This window comes from Artibeus jamaicensis, unplaced genomic scaffold (genome assembly GCF_021234435.1).
Source record: "Artibeus jamaicensis isolate MK-2021 breed Jamaican fruit bat unplaced genomic scaffold, CSHL_Jam_final contig_1998, whole genome shotgun sequence".
NCBI classification, from domain to species: domain Eukaryota; kingdom Metazoa; phylum Chordata; class Mammalia; order Chiroptera; family Phyllostomidae; genus Artibeus; species Artibeus jamaicensis.
Window position 1 is genome coordinate 11,295,512 of NW_026521407.1, and position 26,738 is coordinate 11,322,249.

A 26,738-nucleotide genomic window follows, 5' to 3' on the forward strand; every position below is an offset into this window, starting at 1 on the left:
AATAGTGTGATAAGGATTCTGTGGAATTATAGAACCTCCTTCAACTTCTGTAAAACTTATACACATCATTTTGATTCGAAAGACTGACATTCTCCTCCATCTCAATGTGTAACCATGCAGAAACTTCATTTCTTTAATATGGCCTTTTCTTCTTTCCTTCCTTTTGATTTAAACTGGCCTCATCCAGCATCCTGACTCAGCTGCCTCCTTTTTTCTTGCATGTCCACTCCCTTAATCATTAAGCCCTCAGGACAATAAGGTTCTGGTCAGCATCAAATAATCTCAGGAACAAAGCCTGAGTCCCTTGACCACAGAGACAAAGTTTCAGTCAAACCAGAGATAACATCTAGGCCACAGTTGTGTTCAGCTCCAGAATGACCCCATGAAACACATCCTTGTGAAACCAGACAAAGTGATACCATGTCTGACATCAGGAACAGATGCACAGATCAACTACCCGCTGCCCTGGTGACAACCAATCACTAGACCCACAATCCTAACTTCCTTAGTCACCATTATTAATGATTTTTCCCCTATATAGCCAACCCATACCCAAGAAACCATTGGGGAGCCAGGTCTTTGAGCATTAGCTCAACCTGGACTACAGGCATGGGCCACCTCCTCAACTAATAAATCCTTATGTTCTTTGCTGCAAATTTCTGTTCATGTCTTCTTAGATTTTGATGGGCACGAGCAAACAGATCCTGTTAGTCTGGTAACAGATGTTCAGAAATACAATGGCAAATGTATCAAATGTTTTTATACCTTAAATTTACAGTTATGTGTCAAATATTTTCAATTAAAATGGTAAAAAAATAAGTAAATACCAAAAGATCCCAAAAGCCATGTTTTAAACTCTTAGAAATGAGTATCACAGTAATCAGAAATAAAGAAAAGCTATGCTTAAGAAGAGAAAGCAACAGCAATCACATAATTCATTCACCTGACAATTCTTTGTTGAATGCCTTGTGTGCTACTGTGAAATAATAAGAAATTTATATTTCATCTTCCTCTAGGTTCCTGACACAAGAGCTTCTAAAACCCTTGGAATTTCCTCATTATCAGTGAAAGGAGTATCTTTTGTTATCCATAATAATCCCCTTTCAACAACACTTGAGTGTATGCTAATAAGGTCACTCTTGCACCTTTTATAAACCTACAGAATGAGAGCACCTAGTTAGAAAAACTAACAATTATAATTAAGGGCTGAAACTTTCAGACCCATTCCCCAATCTCTAGGAAGGGAAGAAGGGCTGGAGACTAAGCCACTCACCAATGGCCAATGATTTAATAAATCATCCCTATGCAATGAAACGTCTACACACACACACACACACACACACAAACAAACAAAAAACAAAAAACAAACAAACAAAAAAACCTCAGGGTTGGTGAATCCATCAAGGTACTCAAAAGGTGGAGTACCCATAAAGGACATGGAAATTCCATGCACCACTCCCCTCCAACCTCCAAATTCCACCCCAATAACTTGCCCAATACAACCCTTTCCATTTGGTTGTTCCTGAGTTGCAACCTTTATATTTTAAAACTATTTTATTGTTGTTCCATTACAGTTGTCTGTATTTTCTCCCCACCTGCTCCAAATCCACCTCCCTCCCTTGCTTCCACCCTCCCCCTTGGTTTTGTCCGTGTGTCCTTTATAGTAGTTCCTGAAAACCCTTCTCTCCTCTGTCCCCTCCTCTCTCTCCTCTGGCTATTGTTGGATTGTTCTTATTTTCAATGACTCTGATTATATTTCATTTGCTTTTTTCTTTTGTTGATTATGTTTCAGTTACAGGTGAGATCATATGGAATTGTCCCTCACCTCCTGGCTTATTTCACTTAGCATAGTGCTCTCCAGTTCCATCCATGCTGTCACAAAGGGTAGAAGCTCCTTCTTTCTTTCTGCTGCGCAGAATTCCATTGTGTAAATGTACCATAGTTTTTTGATCCACTCATTTGCTGATGGGCACTTAGGTTGCTTCCAACGCTTGGCTATTGTAAATCATGCTGCTATGAACATTGGGGTGCATAGGTTCTTTTGAGTTGGTGTTTCAGGGCTCTTAGGGTATAATCCCAGCAGCAGAATTGCTGGATCAAAAAGCAGTTCTATTTTTAGTTTTCTGAGGAAATTCCATACTGTTTTCCACAGTGGCTGCACCAGTCTGTATTCCCACCAACAGTACACTAGGGTTCCCTTTTCTCCACATCCTCTCCAACACTTGTTTGTTGATTTGTTTATGTTGGCCATTCTGACAGGTATGAGGTGGTATTTCATTGTGGCTTTAATTTGCATTTCTCTGATGGCTAGTGATGCTGAGCATCTTTTCATGTCTCTGGGCCCTCTGTATGTCCTCCTTGGAGAAATGTCTGTTCGAGTCTTTTCATCGTTCTTTAATTGTTTTTTTTTTGTCTTCCTGTAGTGGAGTCGTGTGAGTTCTTTATACATTTTGGAGATCAAGCCCTTGTCTGAGGTCTCATTGGCAAATATGTTTCCCAATATAGTTAGCTCTCTTTTCATTTTAATGCTGTTTTCTTTAGCCATGTAGAAGCTTTTTAATTTGATGAGGTCCCATTTGTTTATTCTTTCCTTTATGTCCTTTGCTTTAGGGTGCATATCCATGAAGATGTTGCTACATAGAATGTCTGAGATTTTCCTGCCAATGTTTTCCTCTAGGACTTTTGTGGTGTTACGACTTAAATATAAGTCTTTTATCCACCTTGAATTTATTTTGGTGTATGGTGTAAGTTGGTGATCAAGTTTCATTTTTTGCATGTAGCTGTCCAGTTCTCCCAACACCCTGAGTTGTATCCTTTATAACAAACAAAGTGGTAACAGTACCATATTTTTCGGACCATAAGACACACCTTGGTTTTAGAGGAAAATAAAAAAATTTTTTGAAGCAAAAAATGTGGTAAAATATTTAATAACATAAATAACATATTTCACCAACATAAATGTAAACAGAACTCAACAGCAGCATTAACAACCATCATTTCTCCCAAATGGCAGGGGGCGGGGGGGGGGGCGGGAGTGTGCCTTATAGTCTGAAAAATATAGTAACTAAAGTGCCTGCCTGAGTTCTGTGAGCCATTGTAGCAAATTATTGAACCTGATGAGGGAGTCACAGGAACCCTAGAATTTATAAGCCAATTGGTCAGAAGTATGGGAGGTCTGGAACCCGCAACTGGCTTTTGAAGTAGGGGGTGGGGAGCAGACCTTTGGGGTCTGTTTTAACTCAAGGTAATCAGAACTGAAATGAATTGTAGGACATCTAGATGGTATCCAGAGAACTTAAGAATTGGTTGATGTAGAGAAAAAATAAAATCCATGTAGCTGATGTCAGAAATGTTATGCTGTTTAAAAAAAGATCTGACCTAGTATCTGCCATGCAGAATTTTTGTCAATAAAATGCATGATTAAAGAATTAATTTGAGAAACAAATTTAAATGATTACTATAAAGTGAAAAATACATTCATTAAATGATATTTATAAATATATTTAATAACACTGTGACACCTGATGCTGAGAACTGTATATTCCTCGTGCCACTGATAGTAAAACCCAGCAAAAATTAGCCTAGAGAATGGCTCCAGATCAGAATGTAAAAAACAAAAAAAGACAAATCATTTTGTGGAATGAATATTATTAGTCGGCCCCTGCATATATTGGAGGAAGGTAACAGAAAAAACCCTCTATCCCTGGGGGAGAAGCAGAATCATTGAGAAAGTCTCTCCCTCCAAAATCCAGGGGCACAATAGACATAAAACTAAGACAAATAGAACAGAAAATGTCCCCCACCCTAGCACACCTCACACCATACACAAAAATTAACATAAAATGGATGAGACCTAAATGATTCTGCTTCTCCCCCAGGGATAGAGGGTTTTTTCTGTTACCTTCCTCCAATATATGCAGGGGCCGACTAATAATATTCATTCCACAAAATGATTTGTCTTTTTTTGTTTTTTATATAACTTTGTTTAACCATAACTTTGCAAATGATTAAACAGAGTTATATTACACACACACACACACCCCAAATGTAATCTCTATATCATGTAAACCACAAGGTTCAAAAGCACACAAGTTAGAAACAGAAACTGTCACCAATTAGGAATAATTAATTAAGGTTCTGTGTAATATACCAAACTTAAAATCCTATCATAATTTTCACTGCTTTATTTTTTTATTTCACATTTAGAATGACATGATGCATGTCTAAAAATATACCTATATAATGATAAGTTTATTATTTTTAGAAAGGAAATATTTACATCAATTTAGTATTTTATATCTACCTAAAAACTTTAGTAGAATTTAAATAAGCCTTTACAAGTTCCAATAAGCTAGTGTTTCATTCACAACATTTAATTTTACAGAATTTAGTTAGGTTTTATTATCTGGAAAGATGTCCTTTAACACAAAATTTATAAAACATAATCCCAACAGAAAAATATGTCGGAGTTATAAAGTATATAAGAATAAGAGGCCAGTCACACAAATGGTTTCATGATTATAATCTGTGGCTACTAAAGCTCAGAAGTACAAAAGAAGCAGAACTGCAAGTTTTGCAATATTCCATTTGGCCTCTAAAACACAGCCATATTGACATCGAAAACATGACCTACCTACCTACTCAGCAAGAAAAATAATGGGGGGGGTAGGATCAGATTAAATTTGTTAAAACCAGGATGGCTGGGGAGGGGGAGACTGGAGGGGTGGGAAATGGAGACAACTATACTTGAACAATAAAAGAAAAAAAACTGTTAAAACCAGAAAGCCCCTCAAGATTCAGTCTGGTGGGTATCTATCTCAAAGGAAAACCTGGAACACAGAGATTACCTCAGCCACCTTTGGAGGCACTCCATCTCCCAGGACTTCCCTGATGAAGCAGTGCTGGCCCATGTAATATGAGAGTCCACAGGTCCTCTTAAACGCATCTTTCAGTCGTTTCAGCTCTACATCTGTAACTACAATTCAGAAATAGAAGATGGGTAAGAAACCAGAAGAGAAAAGAAGGCTCTCAAAATCTTCATTTTTTTCAAGCTAGTTCCTAATAAAACTTGGTAAATATTACTTCTCTTCCTAGATGAGTAAAACAAACTCAAAGATACTTAGTCATAATTCTAATATTTTCTATTCGAATCTGGAAAATATGAAAATTCTTTTAAATTAATTTTTAAATTATATATTATTTATGCTATTAGACTTGTCCCAATTTTTACCCTTTGCCCCCCTCCACCCAGCCCCCCTATTCCCTCAGACAATCCCCACACTGTTATTCATGTCCATGGGTCAAGCATATACTGACTGGTATGTTCTTTGGCTCTGTATTTCCTATGCTGTACTTTACATTCCCGTGACTGTTCTGTAACTATCAATTTGTACTTCTTAATCCCTTCACATTTTTGCCCAACTCCCTGACCCCTTTCCCATCTGGTAACCAACCACTTGCAACTATAATGTTCTAAACTCTTTACAGATTTACATATTTTATACTCTATTTTTTAATTATTGATACTTACCTTTTTATTTTTAATAAAGATGTCATTTACTTATTTTTAGAGAGTGGGAGGGAGGGAGAAAAAGAGAGATAAAAATATGATGTATGAGAGAAACATGGACTGGCTGCCTCTCGCACACCCCCAACTGGGAACCTGGCCTGAGACCCAGGCATGTGCCCCAACTGGGAATCAACCAGCAACCCTTTGGTTTGCAGGCCACCGTTCAACCCACTCAGTCACACCAGCCACGCCCAGATGCGCATTTTCACAGGGCTTTTCCAATTTTATTGTTATTCTGCTTCATCTACTTATTTCCACAGTCTTATTCCGATTATTTCTTGACAGTATTTCAGGTAACCAATGACTTAAATTTCTGTAAGCTGGCTCCCTGAGAATCTAATCATCATTTATTACATTGTTCCTATAAAGAAATAAATCTAGAGTACATTAAAAGTAGGCTTTTTATATCCTAGATTTAAAAAAATGTGTTCCAATGGATTAGTTAATCAGCATGTTTCTCTTAACTCCACTAAATCTCTCAACAGTACAAACCTAAACTTTGACAATGAACAAGTAAGTCTACCAAAATGACATTTTCACAAATTTCTTTAAGCATTCACAGTATTTCGTCTAGACTCTAAACTAATATAGAAATATACCTTTTAAAGGTAATACCAAAAGTAACCATTCCTCAAAAGTTTCTAAAATATCTATTAGAGAGGAAAAATAGTAAAATTTAAAGTTAACTAAACATAAAAGTAGAATACAAAAGAAACCCCATGACAAAAGCAAAAAAAAATCTACAAATATAACTCAGACAGGAAAATTGAAAAAAGCAGACTACATTACAGATTGCACAAGTGGAATGCAAAGGTAAGTACTAAATATATTAACAGACAAGATCTCTCTGAATGAGATCTGGGTATCTATAAAGGAGAGTATAAAAAGGATAATCTGACCACTTGAAATATATAAAAATGTATAGGAAATAATCAGAAAAAAAAGTTACAGGTCAGAACCTCACAACTTAGAAACAGTACTAGAAAAATGTAGATAATGCAAAATTCAAAGGAATGTAATACCAGTAAAGAAAGGCAACATTTAATAAAATACTGTTACTCTGTAGATCAAAAAGAGCAAATACCACTCTAAAAACAGTAGTACAAAGCAAGACTTTTTACATTTAACAACATGAGAGTAACTTTTACTGAAGGAGTTTATTATAGATAGAATTTGGAGAAACTAGACAAGACTAGGATATTGATGATGAGGATGCTTCCCAAAGCTTTTGATTCTACCTCATGGGGCATCATCAAATACTAAAAAATATATAGCTAATACTAAGGTTACAAGGCCAGGAAGAGTGTCACTTGCCAAGACTTGACAGTCCTTGGTTTAAACCAAAAAGATATAAAATGGTCTAACATGCAATAGATAATACTTTTAAATATAAACCTTAACACACAAAGGCTCCAGCTCTTCCAAACTATTTAACCATTCCCTAACCACATTATGATCACTGCCATCATCCTTGCAGTGTCTTCTGCCTATTATCCCGTTATTCTGACATCCTTCAAGATTTGGCTTTATGTCTCTCCCATATTTTTTAAAAGCCTATTCTAAATATTTCCATGTCCCACTACCTAAAATTAGGTGTTCTACTACAAAATGATCTTCCTTATAATCACTTACTCAACCTGAAGCTTCTGATACTTTAAAATGCATAACTAAGGATAAAAATAATACAACTAATACCACTTTTATTAATTTAATTGTGTATCTACCCTCTGCTCTTTGAGAACAAATAAATGGTCTTATTTACCTGTATCTTGACATCAAAAAACGTTAAATATTACTGATGTTCTATACATTTTTGGATAAAAATTAGTTGTTTTAAATGATCAAATAAATGTCCTATTCTCTCATTCAGTTTTCCACTTACTTCTCAACCACAGCATCTAGAACAATGCCTCATTCACAGCAAGGGCTCAGTAAAAATGTTTTGTTCATTATCCTGCACCTGATGTTTGTTTTCACTAAATGTAAATCCTCCTCACATCCTTACTTAGCCTAAGATCCAATTTGGAATCAGGATCCAATTTAGTAACCTACTAAATGAAACCCAGGTAGAAAATACACTGTAGTAATTCTAAAAGTGCTAGGATAAGTAAAATTTAGACATTTACCTGACCAAAGGCAGAAAATCAAATAATGACTTTCTCAAAGTCTTTGATAACTGCCATCTTTTTCTTTGTTATTAAAAACAGATACCTTGGACTTAAATATTAAGTATTTGTACATTTACCTAGGATGTTTTTGCTTCAAATGACTAAAAAAACCAAATTTAAAAAAATAATCACATGATACCAAATGAGGCAAATAAGATACAAACGGTATGCCACAGTCTTGTTCCAAAGCTTCTCAAAATTATTATTTTTTGATTTTATAAAACACTTTATGCCAAGCACTAGTCTAGGTGTTTTAGAAATAATATTTCATTTAATCTTTATAACAGTCCTACTACAGAGTAGACACTGCTATTATTCCAATTTTATGCAGAAGGAAGTTGAAAAACCAAAGTTATGTCACTAACCCAAGGTCACAAAGTTGATGAGTGGCAGAGGCAGAATTAGCATCCAAGGAGTAAGGCAGGTTACAGGGTCCCCACTTTTAATCTTTATGTTAACACTTAAAAAAGTTGAATGCTGAGGTTGTGGGTAGCATGATACATAGGTAAAATCCTTTTGTAAAGTAATATGGCAATAATTAAGAAGAACCAGAAATGTTCATATCCTTTGATCATGTGGGTATCCCTGGTAATTTCATTTAAAAAATTTGAGTATTTTTAAAGATGGTAATAAAGACTACATAGGGGATGGCTATCATAAACAAAGCAACAAACAACAAATGTTGGAGGGGTTGTGGGGAAAAGGGGTCCTTAGTTCACTGTTGGTGGGAGTGCAGACTGGTACAACCATTATGGAAAACAGTATGGAATTTTCTCAGAAAAATAAAAATCGACCTGCCTTTTGACCCAGCAATTCCACTGCTGGGATTATATCCTAAGAATCCTAAAACATCAATATCAAAGAACCTATGCACCACAATGTTCATAGCAGCACAATTTACAATAGCCAAGAGTTGGAAGCAACCTAGGTGCCCATCAGTAAATGAATGGATCCAAAAATTGTGGTACATATACACAATGGAATTCTATGCTGCAGAGAGAAAGAAGGAGCTACTACCCTTTGTAACAACATGGATGGAACTGGAAAGCATTATGCTGAGTGAAATAAGCCAGGGGTTGAAAGACAAATACCATATGATCTCACCTTTAACAGGAAGCTAAACAACAAAACAAACAAACAAGCAGAAAAAAAAAACAAACAAAAAACAAAGACACTGAAATAGAGAACAAGGGATAGTGACCAGAGGGGAGAAGGAAGGGAAGTTAAGGGGAAAATGGGGGAGGGATTTGGAGGAGCAAATAGGAAGGACACAGGGACGAGAACTAAGGGGGGTGGAAATGGGAGGGAGGTGGGGAGCAAGGGGCGGGGGAGGCTGGGATGGGAAAAATAGACAAAAAACTGTACTTGAAAAATAACTAAATAAAATTTTTTAAAAAAAGAAAAAAAAAGACTACATAGGAACATACAACATACCTGTGCTACAATAAAAGTATACAAATATATAAATAATAATAATATGCAAAAAATGGTTATTCTATTGGATAGTACTTGGGGATAATTTTTAATTATTACACAAGTAAAAGGTAAATGCATTCTTTTATTTTTTATGCTATTACAGTTGTCCCATTTCCCCTTTATTCCCCTCTACCCTGCACAACCCTCCCACCCACACTCCCTGCCCCTCGTTCATGTCCATGAACTGTACATGTAAGCTCTTTGACTTCCACATTTCCCATACTATTCTTCACTTCTCCCTGTCTATTTTCTAACTAACATTTATGCTACTTATTCCCTGTACCTTTTCCCCATTCCCATCCTCCCCTTCCCTGCTGATAACCATCCATTTGATCTCCATTTCTGTGATTCTGTTCCTGTTCTAGTTGTTTGCTTAGTTCATTTTTGGTTTTTTTTAGGGGGAGGTTCAGGTTGGGTTGTTCATAGTTGTGAGTTTGTTGTTATTTTACGGTTCATATTTTTTATCTTCTTTTTCTTAGATAAGTCCCTTTAACATTTCATATATAATAAGGGCTTGGGGATAATGAACCCCTTTAATTTGACTTTATCTGAGAGGCACTTTATCTGCCCTTCAATTCTAAATGATAATTTTGCCTGATAGAGAAATCTTGGATGTAGCCTTTTATGACCACAAATACTTCTTTCCAGTCCCAACTTGAGAAATCAGCAGATAGCTTTATGGGAAATCCTTTGTAGGTAAGAGTCTGCTCTTCTCTTGCTGTTTTTAAGATCCTCTCCTTATCTTTAATCTTGGGTAATGTAATTATGTGCCTTGGTGTGTGCTTCCTTGGGTCCAACTTCTTTGGGACTCTCTGTACCTCCTAGACTTCCTGGAAGTCTATTTCCTTTGCCAGATTAGAGAAGTTCTTCATTATTTTTTCAAATAAATTTTCAATTTGTTGCTCTTCCTCTTCTTCCGGCACCCCTATGATTCAGACAATATAAAGTTTAAAGTTGTCCCAGAAGTTCCTAAGCCTCTCCTCATTTTTTTTGAATTCTTGTTTCTTCATTCTGTTCTGGTTAAATGTTTATTTCTTCTTTCTGGTCCAAATCGTTGACTTGAGTCCTAGTTTCCCTCCCATCACTGTTGGTTACCTCTTCATTTTCCTTTATTTCACTTTTCATAACCTTCACTTTTTCCTCTATTTTGAGAGCATACTCAACCAATTCTGTGAGCATCCTGATTACCAGTGTTTTGAACTGTGCACCTGATAGGTTGGCTATCTCTTTGTTGCTCAATGTATTTTTTCTGGAGCTTTGATCTGTTCTTTTTTGGGGGGCCATTTTTTTGTCTTGGTGTGCCTGTTAGGTAGTAAGGGGCAGAGCTTAAGGTATTCACCAGGGCGGGGCAACCCATGTTGCTGTGCTGTGGTGCAGTATGTGGGGGAGGGGTCCAAGGAGGAACAATGTAAATGCATTCTTCTTTTAAATTCAAACTGTACATACAGATAAGGCTGAAGATATCAATCACTACTACCAAACCCTAGTCCTAATCCCTTTCCCTCCTTCACCTTCCCTAAGAGATAATCAGTATTTGGTTTGTCTCTTTTCAGGTCTTCTTTCATGCTTTTATAAAAACTATTCATAGAAACTTAGAGTGGTGTCATATCATATTATACATAACATAATACAACTTATTACATATAAACCTACTTTATTTCTTTACATGTTGCATCATATTCCATTCTATACAATACTACAGATCATCTATCTATTCACTTATTGTTGGACATTTAGGCTGTTCTACCTTTTTCCCTTCATAAAACAGTTGCCATAAGAAACCATGTATATGCCCCTTGGAAAAAAAAATTAATTAATTATGGCCTGTCCAGAAGGTAACCAGCCATGTGATATGAAAAATAGAGACATTTATTGAAGATACAAGAAAGACTGTACACAGGACAATGTTGCTCAGTCCCTTTCAAAGTAGGCATCTTGAGACTTCACATAGTTCTCCCAATCGCCATCAGCTGCCCTGTCGTATTTTCCTGAATCTCAACGACAGCCTGAAATCTCTTTCCTTTCAAAGGTGATTTTAGTTTTGGGAAAGCCAGAAGTCGCAGGGTGACAAATTTGGGCTGTCATGGGGGCTGAATCTCCTGTGTGATTTGATGTTTCACCAAAAATCTCTGCACAAGACATGAAGAATGAGCAGGCTCGTTGTCATGATGAAACTGCCAATCACCAGTTGCCCATAGATGTGGCCTTCTGAACCATCCAAATAGTTTCCACAGACCAATGTTCAAGCTTAATGCAAAATGTGATACAGACTCATGGATCTACTCGCTCAGTCATTTTGAATGGACAACCACCCAGTACAGATGCTCACTCAAGGGCATCTATTACCCCCACTGACTAATACAGTCATTGAAGTCATCATTGTTCACACATGCATGCTCCAGTCCACTCTCCTTTGTTGCTAGTTTACATGGATGTTGCTCAAACCATTCTCATTGTATTAACAGTGGCTTGATTTTTTTCCAGACAGACCTCGTATATGCTTAGATCTAGTAAGCACTACATCATTCACATTTTTTGGTTGAATAAATATTGCCAAACTTCCTTCCAAGTGGCTCTATCAATTTACATTCTCATAATTAGCCTCTCATCTCTTAGCCCCTTTTCACTATTGTTTTTATAGTCTCTGTAATTCAAACAAAAATTTCTAAAAGAATCTAGCCCATATAGCCCATGTAAGTAAGGGTAGATGTTTAAATAACAGAATAAATCTCCACTTCTCTCATTATTGAGAAGGTATAAATCTAGCTCCTTGCTATTATATCCTAGTTTCTATATGTAATTCAAAGTAGAAAAAAAAGGGGGGGGGGAAACAAAGAAAACAATGTGGCAATGTACATACCATTTGGCCTTAGTGCTCAAGGATTTAATGTTGACAGTATTGCTATACGTGGGAGTATGCCTAGAAACTAAAAGCGGATGTAGTCATCTCTTCTACTATGTCCATGCAAAGTTGTTTTTGGCTTTTCCACAACATACACGGTTAGTGCAGGCTATAGAAATAGACTGCGGCTCCATATCTTGACTTCACAGACTGCTAGTGTCTGTAATCAAAATGAACCACCCCAACTTTGCAGAGCATCAGGTTGGACCATCTGCCTCTGCTTCTGTTCCCTCCAGCATCCCTGAGCATTGCTGCACTACATAAAAATTTAGTCTATGAGAAAATTCTGCTTTCTCCTTCCCATTGGTTTTTTGTTAACAAGCATAAAAAATAATATGAATGGAACCTGTGTGCTGGAAAACAAATCTACTTTGTTGATGAGTACACCAGTAATGACTTATCAACTTAGAGCATAAATGGGAGGACATGCAAGTTCTACAAGTTTTCTTCTAAGAATAATAGCTCAATTTCTGAAACATGCCAAATATAGTTAACAACTTCAAATAATTTCTAGGAAGACTGTGTCTTTGAAATCAACCTGTAAGAAAAGAACATAAATCAAAAGAAACACTACTTAGTTTATGGTCATAGGGAATCTGTTGTATACTTATAATGCTGCAGGAGAATCTTAAATATGTCACGGAAAGAATGGCTTTTAAGTATTCATTAGCTGTTGTTCACATATAAGTACTTAAGCTTTCAGGTTTCCTAAAGGAACCAGTAAAGTTTCTCCTTCACCACCATTGTCCAAAACCTGCTAAGCCAATCACATTTAAAAGTCATAAATTTTGTATCACTAAAGTAGGAGTCTTTTACAACATGATATATCCTAAACCTCACGTTTCCAGACACTATTATTCACGAATATATCTGCAAAGAAAAAAAAAAGCCCAATCCTCCAATGAGATTTGTCTTCCATATAAAAGTCTTAATTTTATATTTTGGGTCTCAATTTGTAAAGAAAGCCACAAAAAACAACACAGATTTACATCTTTATCAAGTGATTACAGAATTAACTCAGATCCCCTACATTCTACTTCTAGTACTAGCTAAATCCATAATTCAAGTCAAAAGTTATTTTGCTGTCTTTTAATTAAGAAAGCATGAAATTTTTCCTACAATTGTATGAGAATTCACTTTTCTTATGCGTCACTAAGATCCTTGCTAAAAGGCACTACAAAAAAATCACCTTAGAAGAAAACAAATTAATGATATCTGGAAACAAAAAAAAGTATTAGTCAAAAGTAAACATACTAATGAAATTTGAAATAGTTCTGCTTTTCATACAGTAGAAATAATTAGAATGTTTAAACATCCTTACTGCAAACTGGTGAAAAAGAATACATATAGTATCTCTATTCTCAATGCTGCTATCATTTGGGCAGAAACACTTTGAAAACAAATACTTGCCAAACTGATGTATTGGCAACCACTACACCTAATCAATGAAAATGTCATTATTACTACTACTAATGGTAACAGCATATAACATCTGACAAACCTCCATATGTTACTCCTTCTAATATCAGAAGCAATTCTGAAAAATTTGTATCAATGTGTAATAGAGTCAAGTGTAGACAATTCTGAATCATTTAAAGAAATTCACACATTTACAAATTGAATTTTGCTTGTTGTTGTTTTTTTTAAATATAAGAGTTTATTTGAACCAAACTGACAACATAGGCTGGGAGCAAGATCTCAAATGCTCCTCAAACTGAATTCTTGCTTTGCATTTTCTCAAAAGTGTTTACCAATACTTTATGATTAGAAGGTGCACACCAACCTGGTAATAATAAATGTTTTCATCTGAAATTTTTAAATTAAAATTGTAACAAAATCTAAGAGCTTCAAATTTTTGTGGGAAGGATTCATGTAACATAAAATGCTTAATTTTCATGAGTGTTTTAGATATTGTTCCTTACTAGCTCCCTGATCTCAAATTTTCTAACACCAATGATTCTTTTCATCCTAAACTCTCAATCACAACTTTCACAAAGGTACCAAACTGTAAAACTACTGGCATAAATGGCAACTTACTAACAGTTCACCCATGAGCATAGGGTAAAAAAGTTGTTACTCTTCCACTAAACATTCAAGTAGAGGAACAAACAAACAGTATTACTAGCTTATGGTCTCAAGAAAAAAAAAATATTTCAAGACGTGAAAGTTATTTTTGTTTAAATGAAGAAAATGTTCATTGTTTCCCTGTTTTCCTTAACAATCACGCACGCTCTAGTTATTCAGTTACTCTAGTTTCTCTATGAGTTTATGTCTTTAAAAAACGACAGTGTTTTAAAGTTAAATTTAACTTTTAAGACAATTAATCTGTAACTAAAGAATAATCATTAACTCAATATTTCTCCAAGGAATTCTTGTCCTACTTATACACAATTTTTTTTATCTTTTCATTATTCTATACTGTGACTATGGTAATGGTTATACAGTCATCAGAAAACAAAGTAATTATCAAAAGGAATCATTCAGATAAGACATTTTTATAAATAAAATTTTATATGTAATTTTATTAAAATATCAAAAATAGTGCCACAGAATGAATGAATGAATGAATGAATAAATAAATAAGAGAAAAACTAGAACAAAACTACCCAAAAGAATTTGGCCTTGAATCTAAACTTATGCAAAGGGTAGGCTTCAAAATGACATGAAAATTTAATTTATATTTTTAATAGTAACAGTTCTGGTACTCTGACATTTAAAACTGAAATGAGTATTTTATTGTACTTTTAGGAAAAATAAATATAATTGAGTTAGATTTGTTAAGAGTCTGCTTTTAAGTCTTAATTTCTAGAATTCAAAAAATATTCTGATTTAAGCCTACCACTGAAAATTGTGGTGCTGCCTTTTCTCTAGAAACAGAAACATACTGCATTATTAAAATGTATAAAAGAAACCCACATACCTCAAAGAACCATATAAGCTAACAGGCAATTAACAAACAAACAAGCAAATAAAAAGAAAATGCAAGGGTTGACACTAAGTAAAAATTCGACCTAAACAAATTCACCATTTCATAACACACAATTCCATCCTTCCTACTAAGAGAAATGTAGTATTCAGAGACAATAAAACACTCATGCTGTACTACAGTACTAAATAGTGTACCACTTGCTGCTTATTTATTTGAATGTAATTTTTTTAACTAATGTTAATATAATGACTAGAATTATTTTTATTCGAGGGTGTAATTTTTTTGACTTTATAGAAATCAAGGGAGGAGGAGAGTCCTCTTGCTTACAGTTAATAAGAAATCCTGAAATAGAGATTTAAAGAAGCATCTCTACTAGAGAAAAATCTTTTCACCAAAGGCCATGGTTCGAAATAAAACTGGGCTACTACTTGTAAGGCTATTATAAGGTTTTAAAAAATAAAGTTGAAGGGAAAATATATTTTAAGCTGAAGCTCTAGTTAAAAACAAACTGTCAAAACCAAGAATTGAATCTAGGAATTGGTTTTCCTTATTGTACATAATAAATACTTATAGTTGTCAGCAATTCCGGATAACCATACATAGTTTTATAAATAACTTCAAGATGACAACATTCTTAAGTTTTATTACATAAAAGCAAAAGTGTACAAACACTTCCCAAACAACCAAAGCAGAACAAGATAACTTAGAACAAGGAAGTCTAGGTTTCGTATATACAATGCAAGTTTCTCTGAGAAATACACAAGTTTCTGGTGTAAGACTTCAGAAGAATAATTAAAACAGATGTTATGAGGCAAAACAGGAGTTATTATTCATATTCAATTTTTTTTTAAATGTGAATAGAGCCCTGGCTGGTGTGGCTAAGTGGAGTGAGCACTGGCCTACAAACCAAAAGGTCACTGGTTCCATTCCCAGTCAGGGCACTTGCCTGACTTGCGGGTTCAGTCCCCAGTCACATCCAGGCGAAAGGGCAACAAATCAATGATTCTCTCATAAACTGATGTCTCTCTCCCTCTCTTTCTCCCTCCCTTCCCCTCTTGATGGATGATAGATGATAGATAGATATAGATATAGATGTAGATGTAGATGTAGATGTAGATATAGATATAAAAAACAAAAACAACAAACAATGACATTACAGGGATCCCCAACCCTATTCTATACAGCCTGCCTACCAAGCTTTCCCAACCATGGCAAAACACTAGAAGTTTATTGTTTGGAAGATAGGGAACACCTCTCTAGACACCAGAAAATATCCTTGTACACCAGACATAAACGAGGTTAGGCAGGCCATTCTAAAAGCAGAGGTATTCAATAAATGCATGCATGGGAATAGAGAGACATCTTACCTCTTCCTCCTCTGAGTAAAGATACTGACTTGGGGATGAGGATGAGGAGGTTTCCAAAATGAAAATGCTCAGCAAAAAGCCCCACTAACACAGATATTTTAATCAACATTATGGGTAGAGAAGCAAGATTATCAAGTACCTGTGAAAGGCCCCTAACATGAAAGAAGCAAAAAACAGGAAAAATTGTGTTGAGGAAAGTCTACAGATGGAGGAAGAAAACTTTTAGAAATCTATTACTAATATCCTCAAAGAGAGAAGATATGACAATGGTAAAAAAAAAGAACAAGATGCCATGAAAAAATTCATAGGAAATAGGGCCCTTAAGAGACATACAAATGGACAGCACCCATAAGTAAAGGTATTTAACATCATTAATCATCAAAGAAATATACATTAAAACCATATCAAGATACTACTGCTCATCAATTTGAATGTCTCAAATTAAAGACTCAATACCAAGCTTTGGTGAGGACATAGAGCAGTGGATATAAAAAAGTTACAAAACCTAACCACTCTGAAAAACTATTTGGTGTTTTCTAATAAAGTTAAACATATACCTACTCTATCACCTAACCACTCCACTATACTCCTAGTTATATATGAAAGCATATGTCCAGAAACACTTGTATAAAAATGTTTATAATAGTTCTCTTCATAACTGCCAAAACCAGGAAACTCAAATGTCCAAATAAAGAACAGATAAATAATCATGTTACAGTCATATAGAATACTACCTGGCAACATCATGGATGAATATTACAACATATTGAGCAAAAAAGCCTGACACAAAAGAAAACATACTTTATGAATCCATTTATCATAAGTGTAAGAACAAATAAAACTCATATGACAATGGAAATCAGATCTAATGCCTCTAGTAGGTGGGGATGATTAACTGTAAAGAGGAATAAAGAACCTTTCTGGGGTGACAGAAATATTCTATATCTTGAATTTGGTGATAAGTGTGAAAGCATTTGTCAAAATTCACTCACCCAACACATTAGATCTACATCTTCACAGGAGGTTATGGATCTTGAAAGGTATGTGACACAGGTATATATATATATATTTTTTTTAAATTTATTTTTAGATAGAGGGGAAGGGAACGGAAGGAGAGGGAGAGAAACATCAGTGTGCAGCTTCCTGCCACACACCCACCACCTGGGACCTGGCCCACAACCCAGGCATGTGCCCTGACTGGGAATTGAACCAGTAACCCTTTGGTTCACAGGCCAGCACTCAATTCACTGAGCCACACCAGCCAGGGCTATATATTTTTTTATCGCATTGAAGTGTACTCTTAAGACTTGTGTATTTTGTCCTGGACAGGTAGATCAATTGGTTGGATCGTTGTTCCATATACCAAAAGGCCGAAGGTTCAATATTTGGTCAGGGCACATACCTAGGTTGTGTGTTCAATTCCTGATTGGGGCATATACAGGAGAGAGGCAACTAATCAACCAATGTCTCTCTGTCTCTCTCGCCACCCCCCCCCCACACACACACACACACACACACACACTCCCTCCCCCACCTTCTTCTCTCTCTAAACTCAATTTAAAAAAAAAACAAAACCATATCCTTCAGTGAGGATTAAGATTTGTGTGTTTTACTACATGTAAATTTTTACTGCACATAAATTTATCACATGAAAATTTTTAATAAGGAAAAAATGAAGAGTTCTTACAATATTTTAAATAAGAGCAGAAAGAGAAAGACTGAAGTGTAAGGTTAAAAAAAAATCTCCCAAAAAGCAGTAAAAAGATGAAGATGGAAAAATACAAGAAAATTAGAGCCATAGGATCAGCCCAGGAGGTCCTATATTTAAATAAAAGACTTTCAGAAGAAAAAAAAATCTGAGAGGAAATCATCTATGAGATAACTAGAGTTAATGTCTAGAACTGAAGAACATCAGCTTTCAGATTAAAAGAGCCCGTTTTCACTAGCAAATAGGTGAAAAAAGAGTCATACTAAAGAATATGTGAAATTTCAGAACATTGTGAATAAAGATCCTGTAAGTTTCCAAAAACAAATACAACACAGTCCAAGAATCAGAATGGCATTGGATATCTCAACAGCAACATGGGAAGCGAAGCTAAAAATGAAGCAATAATTTTTCAAAATTTTGAAGAAAAATGATTTCTAACTTATAATTCTAATTCAAACTTTCAATCAAGTGAGGACAGATTTAAGGTATTTTCAGACTTAACAAATCTCAAATAACTTGTCTCATGTAAACTCTTTTTTGAAAAATTCCTGGAGGGCCCTCGTGGATGTGGCTCAGTGGATTGAATGTCACTGGCCTATGAAGCAATAATAGGTCACTGGTTCGATGCCCAGTCGATGCCCACATGCCTGGGTTTGGGCCAGGTCCCCAGTTGGGTGAGTGCAAAAAGCAACAAGTGGATGTTTCTCTCACATGTCACTGTTTTTCTCTCTCTTTCTCCATTCTTCCCATCTCTCTAAAAAGAAAAATAAAATCTTAAAAAAAAAAAAAGAATTTAAAAAAGGAAATTTATTTCAAAAATTCCTGGAGGAAATCAACCACCAAAACAAGAGAAAATCTGTCCTGCCCTGTGTGGGTCAGCTGGTTGGAGCATCATTCCATACATCAAAAGGCTGCAGGTTCAATTCCTGGTCAGGGCACATGCCCGGAGTGCATTCAGTCCCCAACTGCACTATGTCCAAGAGGCTACTGATCAATGTGTCTCGCATTATTGTTTCTCTCCCTCTCTCCTTCCCTCTCTCTAAAAATAAACAAATTTAAAAAAAATATATATATATATATACACACACACATATATATTTAAAAAAGAGAAAATCCAGAAAGCAGTAGATGTGGGATAGAGGTTACAAAAGATCTAGTGTAAGAAAATCCCCAAGATAAAGGTGAAGGAAATTTCCAGATTCATAATTATGGACCAGGGTAAAAGTGTAACCGGTCCAGTTTGAAGCCAGTCTAAAGGCTACGTGAAAATGTTAGAAAGAATTAGCATCTGATAATCTCTAGAGACTTAGGCAAGTGACAGTGTAGGGTAGAGCTAGTGTTAAATACTTCAAATACTAAACAATTACAAATAAAACTGTAATTATTAGCTCTAGGTTAAACAAAAAGTTGTGCAGAAAAGTAATCATCTTATTACATAATTTCAGCTATGAATCATAGGTACATGTCATAAGAGAAACACTGAATATTTATCTAAGCATAATTAGCATATAACCACAACTGCAGTGGTAGAATGAGTAACAGGGAAAGGGGAAAGGGAAGTGGTTAAAGGGAAAGGAGGGGGAAGAAAGCTTAATTCTCATGCTCAGAAGTGAGAAGTGGCCCCCTCCCCTTTCTGTTTTCTCTGTTCAGGGAGTACCATTCCTGCCACAGTCCCTCATCCCCTGAAAATGTATACATGCACCAAGTTTGTCTCCACCCCCACCTCAGTCAAGAGCACCTCTCAGCTGCTGAGCCAGTCACTATCTGCAGTGGTGCTGAAAGGAACAGAGACACTGACAGATGAGAGCCTCAGCAGCTTGGCAGCCCCACCTTCTCACTCCTATCTAGTTGCAGCTTCCAAACCAGCACCGTTTCAAGGGACATCAAACAGAGCAGCCAAGTTCATTGGGGCTCGGGCTACCACAGTAGGGGTAGAATGCTCTGGGTCTGGAACTGGGACTGTGTTTGGGAGCCTCATCACTGGTTATGCCAGGAACCCTTCTCTGAAGCCAACAGCTCTTTTCCTATACCATTCTGGGCTTTGCCCTCTCAGAGGCCACAGGGCTCTTTTGCTTGATGATGGCTTTTCTCAACCTCTTTGCCATGTGAAGGACCTGTCACCACTTCTCATAGTTCTTTCTCCAATGTCTTGTCTGCCCTGTATGTTCCTTTTCCTATACCTCCCCAGGCAGCCTGGGAAAAGTGGTTGGCTCAGGGTTTGACAGAGGAAAGACAAATAAATACTGCACTAATAATTTTTAAAAAAAGAAATGAGAATCAACTGATAATGCCTATAATTGAAAATGCTATCCCAAATGCCAAAATAAGTAAAAGAACATAAACTGGTTTCTCTCTGGGAAACAGAAAATGCTGGGGACGATTAGGTAACTACTTCTTATTCAACAAATATTATACGAACTAGTTAGTACTTTAAACTACATGCATGTATAACACTGATAAAAACAGACATCTCAGAAAAAACAAAATTATATGTATGTAATGATTGAAACAACATAAAACATTTATTTGAAAACAGAGTAGAAGTAAATAATGGTCTGTTAGATGATGAGATCGTTAGTGGAATTTTCTTCCTCTTCCAATCTCTCAATAATGTTGTCACACTACTTTTATAATTTTAAACAAATTTTATGAAAGTACTATTGGTTCTTAGTTGACATTCCTATTTGCCTTTGCTTACAATGTTCCTCTTTCTCTATGGCTATCACCCTAATTCTTATATTGGCACCCAAACACCTAATCCTCTTTTAAAATATCATCTTCTCCTACCTACCCAATGTGGCTGAGTTGGTTAGAGCATAATCCCACTGACCAAAAAGTCACCAGCTAAATTGCCAGTCTGGGTATCTACCTAGGTTGTAGGTTTGGTCCCTGCTTGGGTCACATGCAGGAGGCAAATGATTGATGTTTCTGTCTATCTCTCCCTTCCTCTCGGTCTCTCTCAAACCAATAAATAAATATATATAAAATTTTTTAATTTAAAATATCTCCTCTTTGTTTTCACCCCCAGACTGCTCTCCCCTTTATGACCCTACTTTATCTTATACTGATTGTTGGGGACTGCTCTGTGTGGGTTCTGAGACTGTAGCCCCGCAAGAACAAGCCCTGAAAAGGGCTAGTTAAGTCTCCCTGGAAAATCAAGTTAAAAACGCAGGTGGCAGACACAACCTGACTATAACACATAGGGTACCCTAGGAATCGGGCCTGATAAATACATTGTATCCTTTGAAGCATGCTCTGCTTTGTTTTATACAGTCCTGGTGATATAAATGAATGTTTAAATTCAAGGCATAAGGAGCAAACTCCTTATCTCATGAAATATGCCTTAAAGACCCTCCAGCATCAGCATGACTAACAGACCCTGACCTATGACAAATCTCTGCGTTGCTTCAATTATTATCTATAGATAATACCTGTTTTTGTATGACTACAGCCTTTTTGACATTGACTGATGAGCTATGCACGTATGCACCTACACATACCATTCCCAACAAAAGCCATTTAGGAGAAAGGCTCGGGGCGTTCTACACTAGAGGGAATTGCCACCCCCTTTCCTGCGGGAACAGCAAGACTATGTCCCAGGCAACTTATTTCTGCTGGACGGAATTCCTCCCACAACAGATGATAAGTTCCTTGAGGGTAATATCATGTCCTATTTGTGTTGGTATACCGAGCACTCAGCTTAGGGCCTAGAACAGTATGTAGATATCTAATAATTAATTGATTAATTATATTCTAATAACTAAGAAATCTAAATGTTTTTGTCAAACACGAAAGAGACTTTGAAAACGGAAATGTAATTTATTAAATTTCTTTTTTTTCTACTCAACACTTTAAAAATAATCTACCTTTAACTTCTCTTACTCAGATTAGCAAAGTACTGTTCAAATTTTTACTAGAAACTCACCTACATTACTTTAAGGACAAACTCAAAACATACTCAATTCTACAAAACATTCTCAATAAGCTAATGAAAGAGACACCTATCAGTTCTCTAAATGCTGATGTTGAAGGGAATGTTTTATATTTTTTAAAAAACATTTTTTCAATTATACTGCTCAATGAGGCCTAGAGCTCTTTATTTGATCATATTCTGTCACCACAAACACTTCTGATGGTGATGCCTACAGACTCAATTATTCTGCTGCCCAAAAACACTTTAAAAAGCTATTACGTAAGGGAATAAATTAAAAGAGCTGATGAAAGTCTCACAAAACACAAATTTACTTTCCAGAAACAACTGTCTACAAAATAAACACAAAACATCCACATATTAACCTGGAAAAGATTGATCTTAAAAAAGTCACAAACGTTTTACAATGAGACTTTAATCCCACTGAAATACCGGGAAATGGAGCTCCTTTACTGCATCAAAATGGGAAAGAAACACTGGTGATTCATAAAGAAGACTAAAAGATGCTGCTGCTACTGCTTTTGTTTTTTTTCTATAACAAGAAAAATTATGTGTGGGGGGTAGATTTTATCTATTTTTAGAGAGAGGGGAACACTGGGAGAAAGAGGGTAAAAAACACTGATGTGAAAAACTGGCTGCCTCTCCTACATGCCCTCACAGTGAGGGCATGAAGCCTACAACCCAGACACGTGCCCTGACCAGGAATCGAGATGGCAACCTTTCATTCTGCAGGATGATGACCAACCAACTGAGCCACACTCAGTTGATTGTGGCTCAGGGTGAGAAAGATAGTTTTAAAAACACAATTAAACCCTGGCCAGTGAGGCTTAGTTGGTTGGAGTGTCATTCCATAACCCAAAGATAGCTGGCACAATTCCCGGTCAGGGCACATGCCTAGGTTGAGGTTTGATCCCCAGCTGGGGTGTGTGCAAGAGAAAACCTATTGATATTCCTCTCTTACACTGATGTCTCTCTCTCTCTCTCTCTTCCCCTCTCTTTCTCTCAAATGAAAACAAATTAAACCTTAAAAGTTACAAACACTACAAAAATTAAAATTAAAAACAAAAAACACAGACATACTAGCAGACAATAAAAATAACCTTCAACTTCAGCCCTAGGTGGTGTGGCTCGGTGGATTGAGTGCTGGACTGGGAAGCAAAGGGTTGCTGGTTCGATTCCCAGTCAGGGCACATACCTGGGTTGCAGGCCCAGTCCCCAGTAAGGGGTTGCATGAGAGGTAACCACACACTGATGTTTCTCTTTCTTTCTTTCTCCCTCCCTTCCCCTCTCTCTAAAAATAAATAAAATCTCTAAAAAATGATTTAAAAAAAATTTTAAAAACCTTCAACTTCAAACCAGAGATAATCTATTAATGTTTTGCAATATATTCATCAAATTTGCTTTCCTTTACACACACATAATTTTTACAAAAAAGATCACAAACTATATTATTTCACATTTTCATCATTGTACCATATTGTGAACAGCTTCCTATGTTATTAAATATTCTTGTATAGTATCAGTTTTAATAGATATATGATAGTCACTATATGGATACAACAATTTATTCTACTAGGGACCTCCGGCTACGACAGAGGCGTAGGTAGACACACAGAGGCGTAGGTAGACACACTGTGCCTTCTCGAACAACCAAAATAAGGACAACAAAAATTTAGAAACAAAAAAACAACCAGTACTGACAGGAAACTGAACTGTACGGAAGTCGCAGTTTGGTCCAAGGAGTTAAAATAGACATGCTCATCCACACAGGTAAGAGGGGCGGAATCAACTGGCTGGGCAGAGAGGGGATCGCAGGAAAAAAAGCGGCAGCTGGCAGACCCCGGGCGCAGAGTGGCAGCAGGCAAACCCAGCAAGGCAGCAGGTTGTGCAGGGGCAAGGCACGCAAGGCGGCTGGCAGACTGGGTGGTCCCACATTCCCATGCAGATAAACCAGGCTAAACTGGGGAGTGAGATAGACTGCACAACCCAGGGCTCCAGCTTGGGAAAATAAAGCCTCAAAACATCGACTAAAAACACCTGTAGAGGTTGAGGTGCCAGGAGAGACTCCTAGCCTCACAGGAGAGAGTTCATTGGAGAGATCCACAGGGTCCTAGAAAGTACACAAACCCACCCACCTGGGAATTAGCACCAGAAAGGCCCAGTTTGCTTGGGGGAAGCAGTGGAAAAAACTGAAATCCAGCAGAGAGCGAAGCAAGCGCCATTGTTCCCCCCCAGACCCCTTCCCTACAAACAGTGTCAAAACACAGCCTTGTGGGTTGCCCCACCCTGGTGAATACCTAAGGCTCCACCCCTTACCACATAACAGGCCTATCAAGACAAAAAAAAAAAAAAAAGCCCAAACAAAGGAACAGATCAGAGCTCCAGAACAAATACAACTAAATGACAAGGAGATAGCCAGCCTATCAGATGCACAGTTCAAAGCACTGGTGATCAGGATGCTCACAGAATTGGTTGATTTTGGTCACAAATTAGATGAAAAAATGAAGACTAGGCTAAGTGAAACAAAGGAAAATGCACAGGGAACCAATTGTGATGGAAAGAAAACTGGGACTCAAATCAATGGAGCGGACCAGAAGGAAGAAAGAAACAACCAAACAGAAAAGAATGAAGAAACAAGAATTCAAAAAAATGAGGAGAGGCTTAGGAACCTGCAGGACATCTTTAAATGTTCCAACATCTGAATTATAGGGGTACCAGAAGAGGAAGAGCAACAAGTGGAAAATTTATTTGAATAAATAATAAAGGAGAACTTCCCCAATCTGGCAAAGAAAATAGACTTCCAGGAAATCCAGGAAGCTCAGAGAGTCCCAAACAAGTTGGACCCAAGAAGGAACACACCAACGCACATCATAATTACATTAGCCAAGATTAAAATGAAGGAGAGAATCCTAGAAGCAGCAAGAGATAAGGGGACAGTCACCTACAAAGGAGTTCCCATCAGACTGTCAGCAGATTTCTCAAAAGAGACCTTACAGGCAAGAAGGGGCTGGAAAGAAGTATTCCAAGTCATGAAATCCAAAGACCTACATCCAAGATTGATCTATCCAGAAAAGCTTTCATTTATAATGGAAGGACAAATAAAGTGCTTCTCTGATCAGATCAAATTCAAGGAGTTCATCATCACCAAGCCCTTATTGTATGAAATGTTAAAGGGACTTATCTAAGAAAAAGATAAAAAAGATGAACAGTGAAAGGACAGCAAACTCACAGTTATTAACAACCACACCTAAAACAAAAGCAAACTAAGAGGACAGCTAGATCAGGAGCAGAACCATAGAAATGAAGATCACATGGAGGGTTAGCAACAGGGGAGTGGGAGAAGGAGAAGGGGGGAGAAGGTACAGAAAATAAGTAGCATAGACAGTAGATAGAGAATAGATGGGGGGAGGGCAAGAATAGTAGAGGAAATATAGAATCTAAAGAACTTGAGACGTGGTCATACACTAAGGGGGGAGTGGTGGGGGAGGGGTGTGCAGGGTGGAGGGGAATGAAGGGGGAAATAGAACTGTAATGGCATAATCAATAAAATATATTAAAAAGATTTTAAAACATGAATGTCATTTGTAGTATTAACTACCATCTTACAGATCAAATGATCTCTACTCAGTAGTACACACACATAAATCTTAAGCCTCCACAGCTCTTGAGCTAACAGGTTAAATTTTAGAATTCATGAAGACACAAGGCACTTCTTCTTAGGGAAAAACTACCTACTATTATTTCTCTATATGTTTGCAATAATAGAGGCTGACCTTTTCTGAAGTTCCTCAATGAATATTCTGATTTTCCCACTAGCTAATATTTGATGATGAAATTGGCTCTCCTGTGCTTTCATTACAGGCAGCACTATTTTTACAGGTATTGTTTGCTTTTAATTTACCCACAAGCTATGTGGATTATTTGAAAATTATTTCCAAAAGATTCTCTTTATTTGGGGGAAGTTGTTGGGTACAGGGAATAGGGCTCTTTTCACTCTGGTTTTCTATAGCTGTGGGGTCAATCTTTCAGAGTTTTGTGGTTATATCCTCTGAACAATTTGTAACATTATTTAAATTCAAAACTATAGTTAACATCATCACATTTTTAAACCTTTTCAACATAAAAAGACACTATCAAGAGCATGAAAAGCCCTGGCTGGGTAGCCCAATTGGTTAAAGCATCATCCTGATATGCCAATGTTGTGGGTTTAATCTTAGGTCAGGACACACACAAGAATCAAACAAGGAATGCATAAGTGAGTAGAAAAAGAATGGATAGAAGGTTCTCTTTCTCGCTGCCCTTCCTCCTTCCATCTCTAAAACTCTAAATATAAAAAAATTAAAAAGATAATGAGCCCTGGCTGGTGTAGCTCACTGGATTGAGCACGGGCTGCAAATGAAAGGGTCGCCAGTTTGATTCCCAGTCAGAGCACATGCCTGGGTTGTGGGCCAGGCCCCCAGTATGGGGTGTACAAGAGGCAACCACATTAATGTTTCTCTCCCTCTCTTTCTCCCCTTTCCCCACTCTCTAAAAGTAAGTAAGTAAAAATTTTTTTTTAAAAAGATAATGAAAGAATGCTCTACAGAAGGGGAGAAAATATTACAAGTCACATATCTGATAAGGGATTAATATGAAAAATATTAACTCAACAACAAACTTCTACAACTCAACAACAAAAAACAAACAAC

At 36.7% G+C, this 26,738-nt stretch overlaps 1 protein-coding gene and 1 pseudogene across 4 annotated transcripts in view; one reads left to right on the forward strand and one right to left on the reverse strand.

Moving 5' to 3' along the window:
- USP32 (ubiquitin specific peptidase 32) overlaps positions 1-26,738 on the reverse strand; it is a 119,700-nt gene that overhangs the window by 81,285 nt on the left and 11,677 nt on the right. For all 4 annotated transcript variants that reach the window (XM_053655710.1, XM_053655709.1, XM_053655711.1 and 1 more), the window contains exon 2: positions 4,848-4,975. In XM_053655710.1, the coding sequence (XP_053511685.1) occupies positions 4,848-4,975 (128 nt within the window). The remainder of the gene's footprint in view (positions 1-4,847; positions 4,976-26,738) is intronic.
- LOC119062585 (ATP synthase F(0) complex subunit C2, mitochondrial-like) lies at positions 19,715-20,354 on the forward strand (annotated as a pseudogene).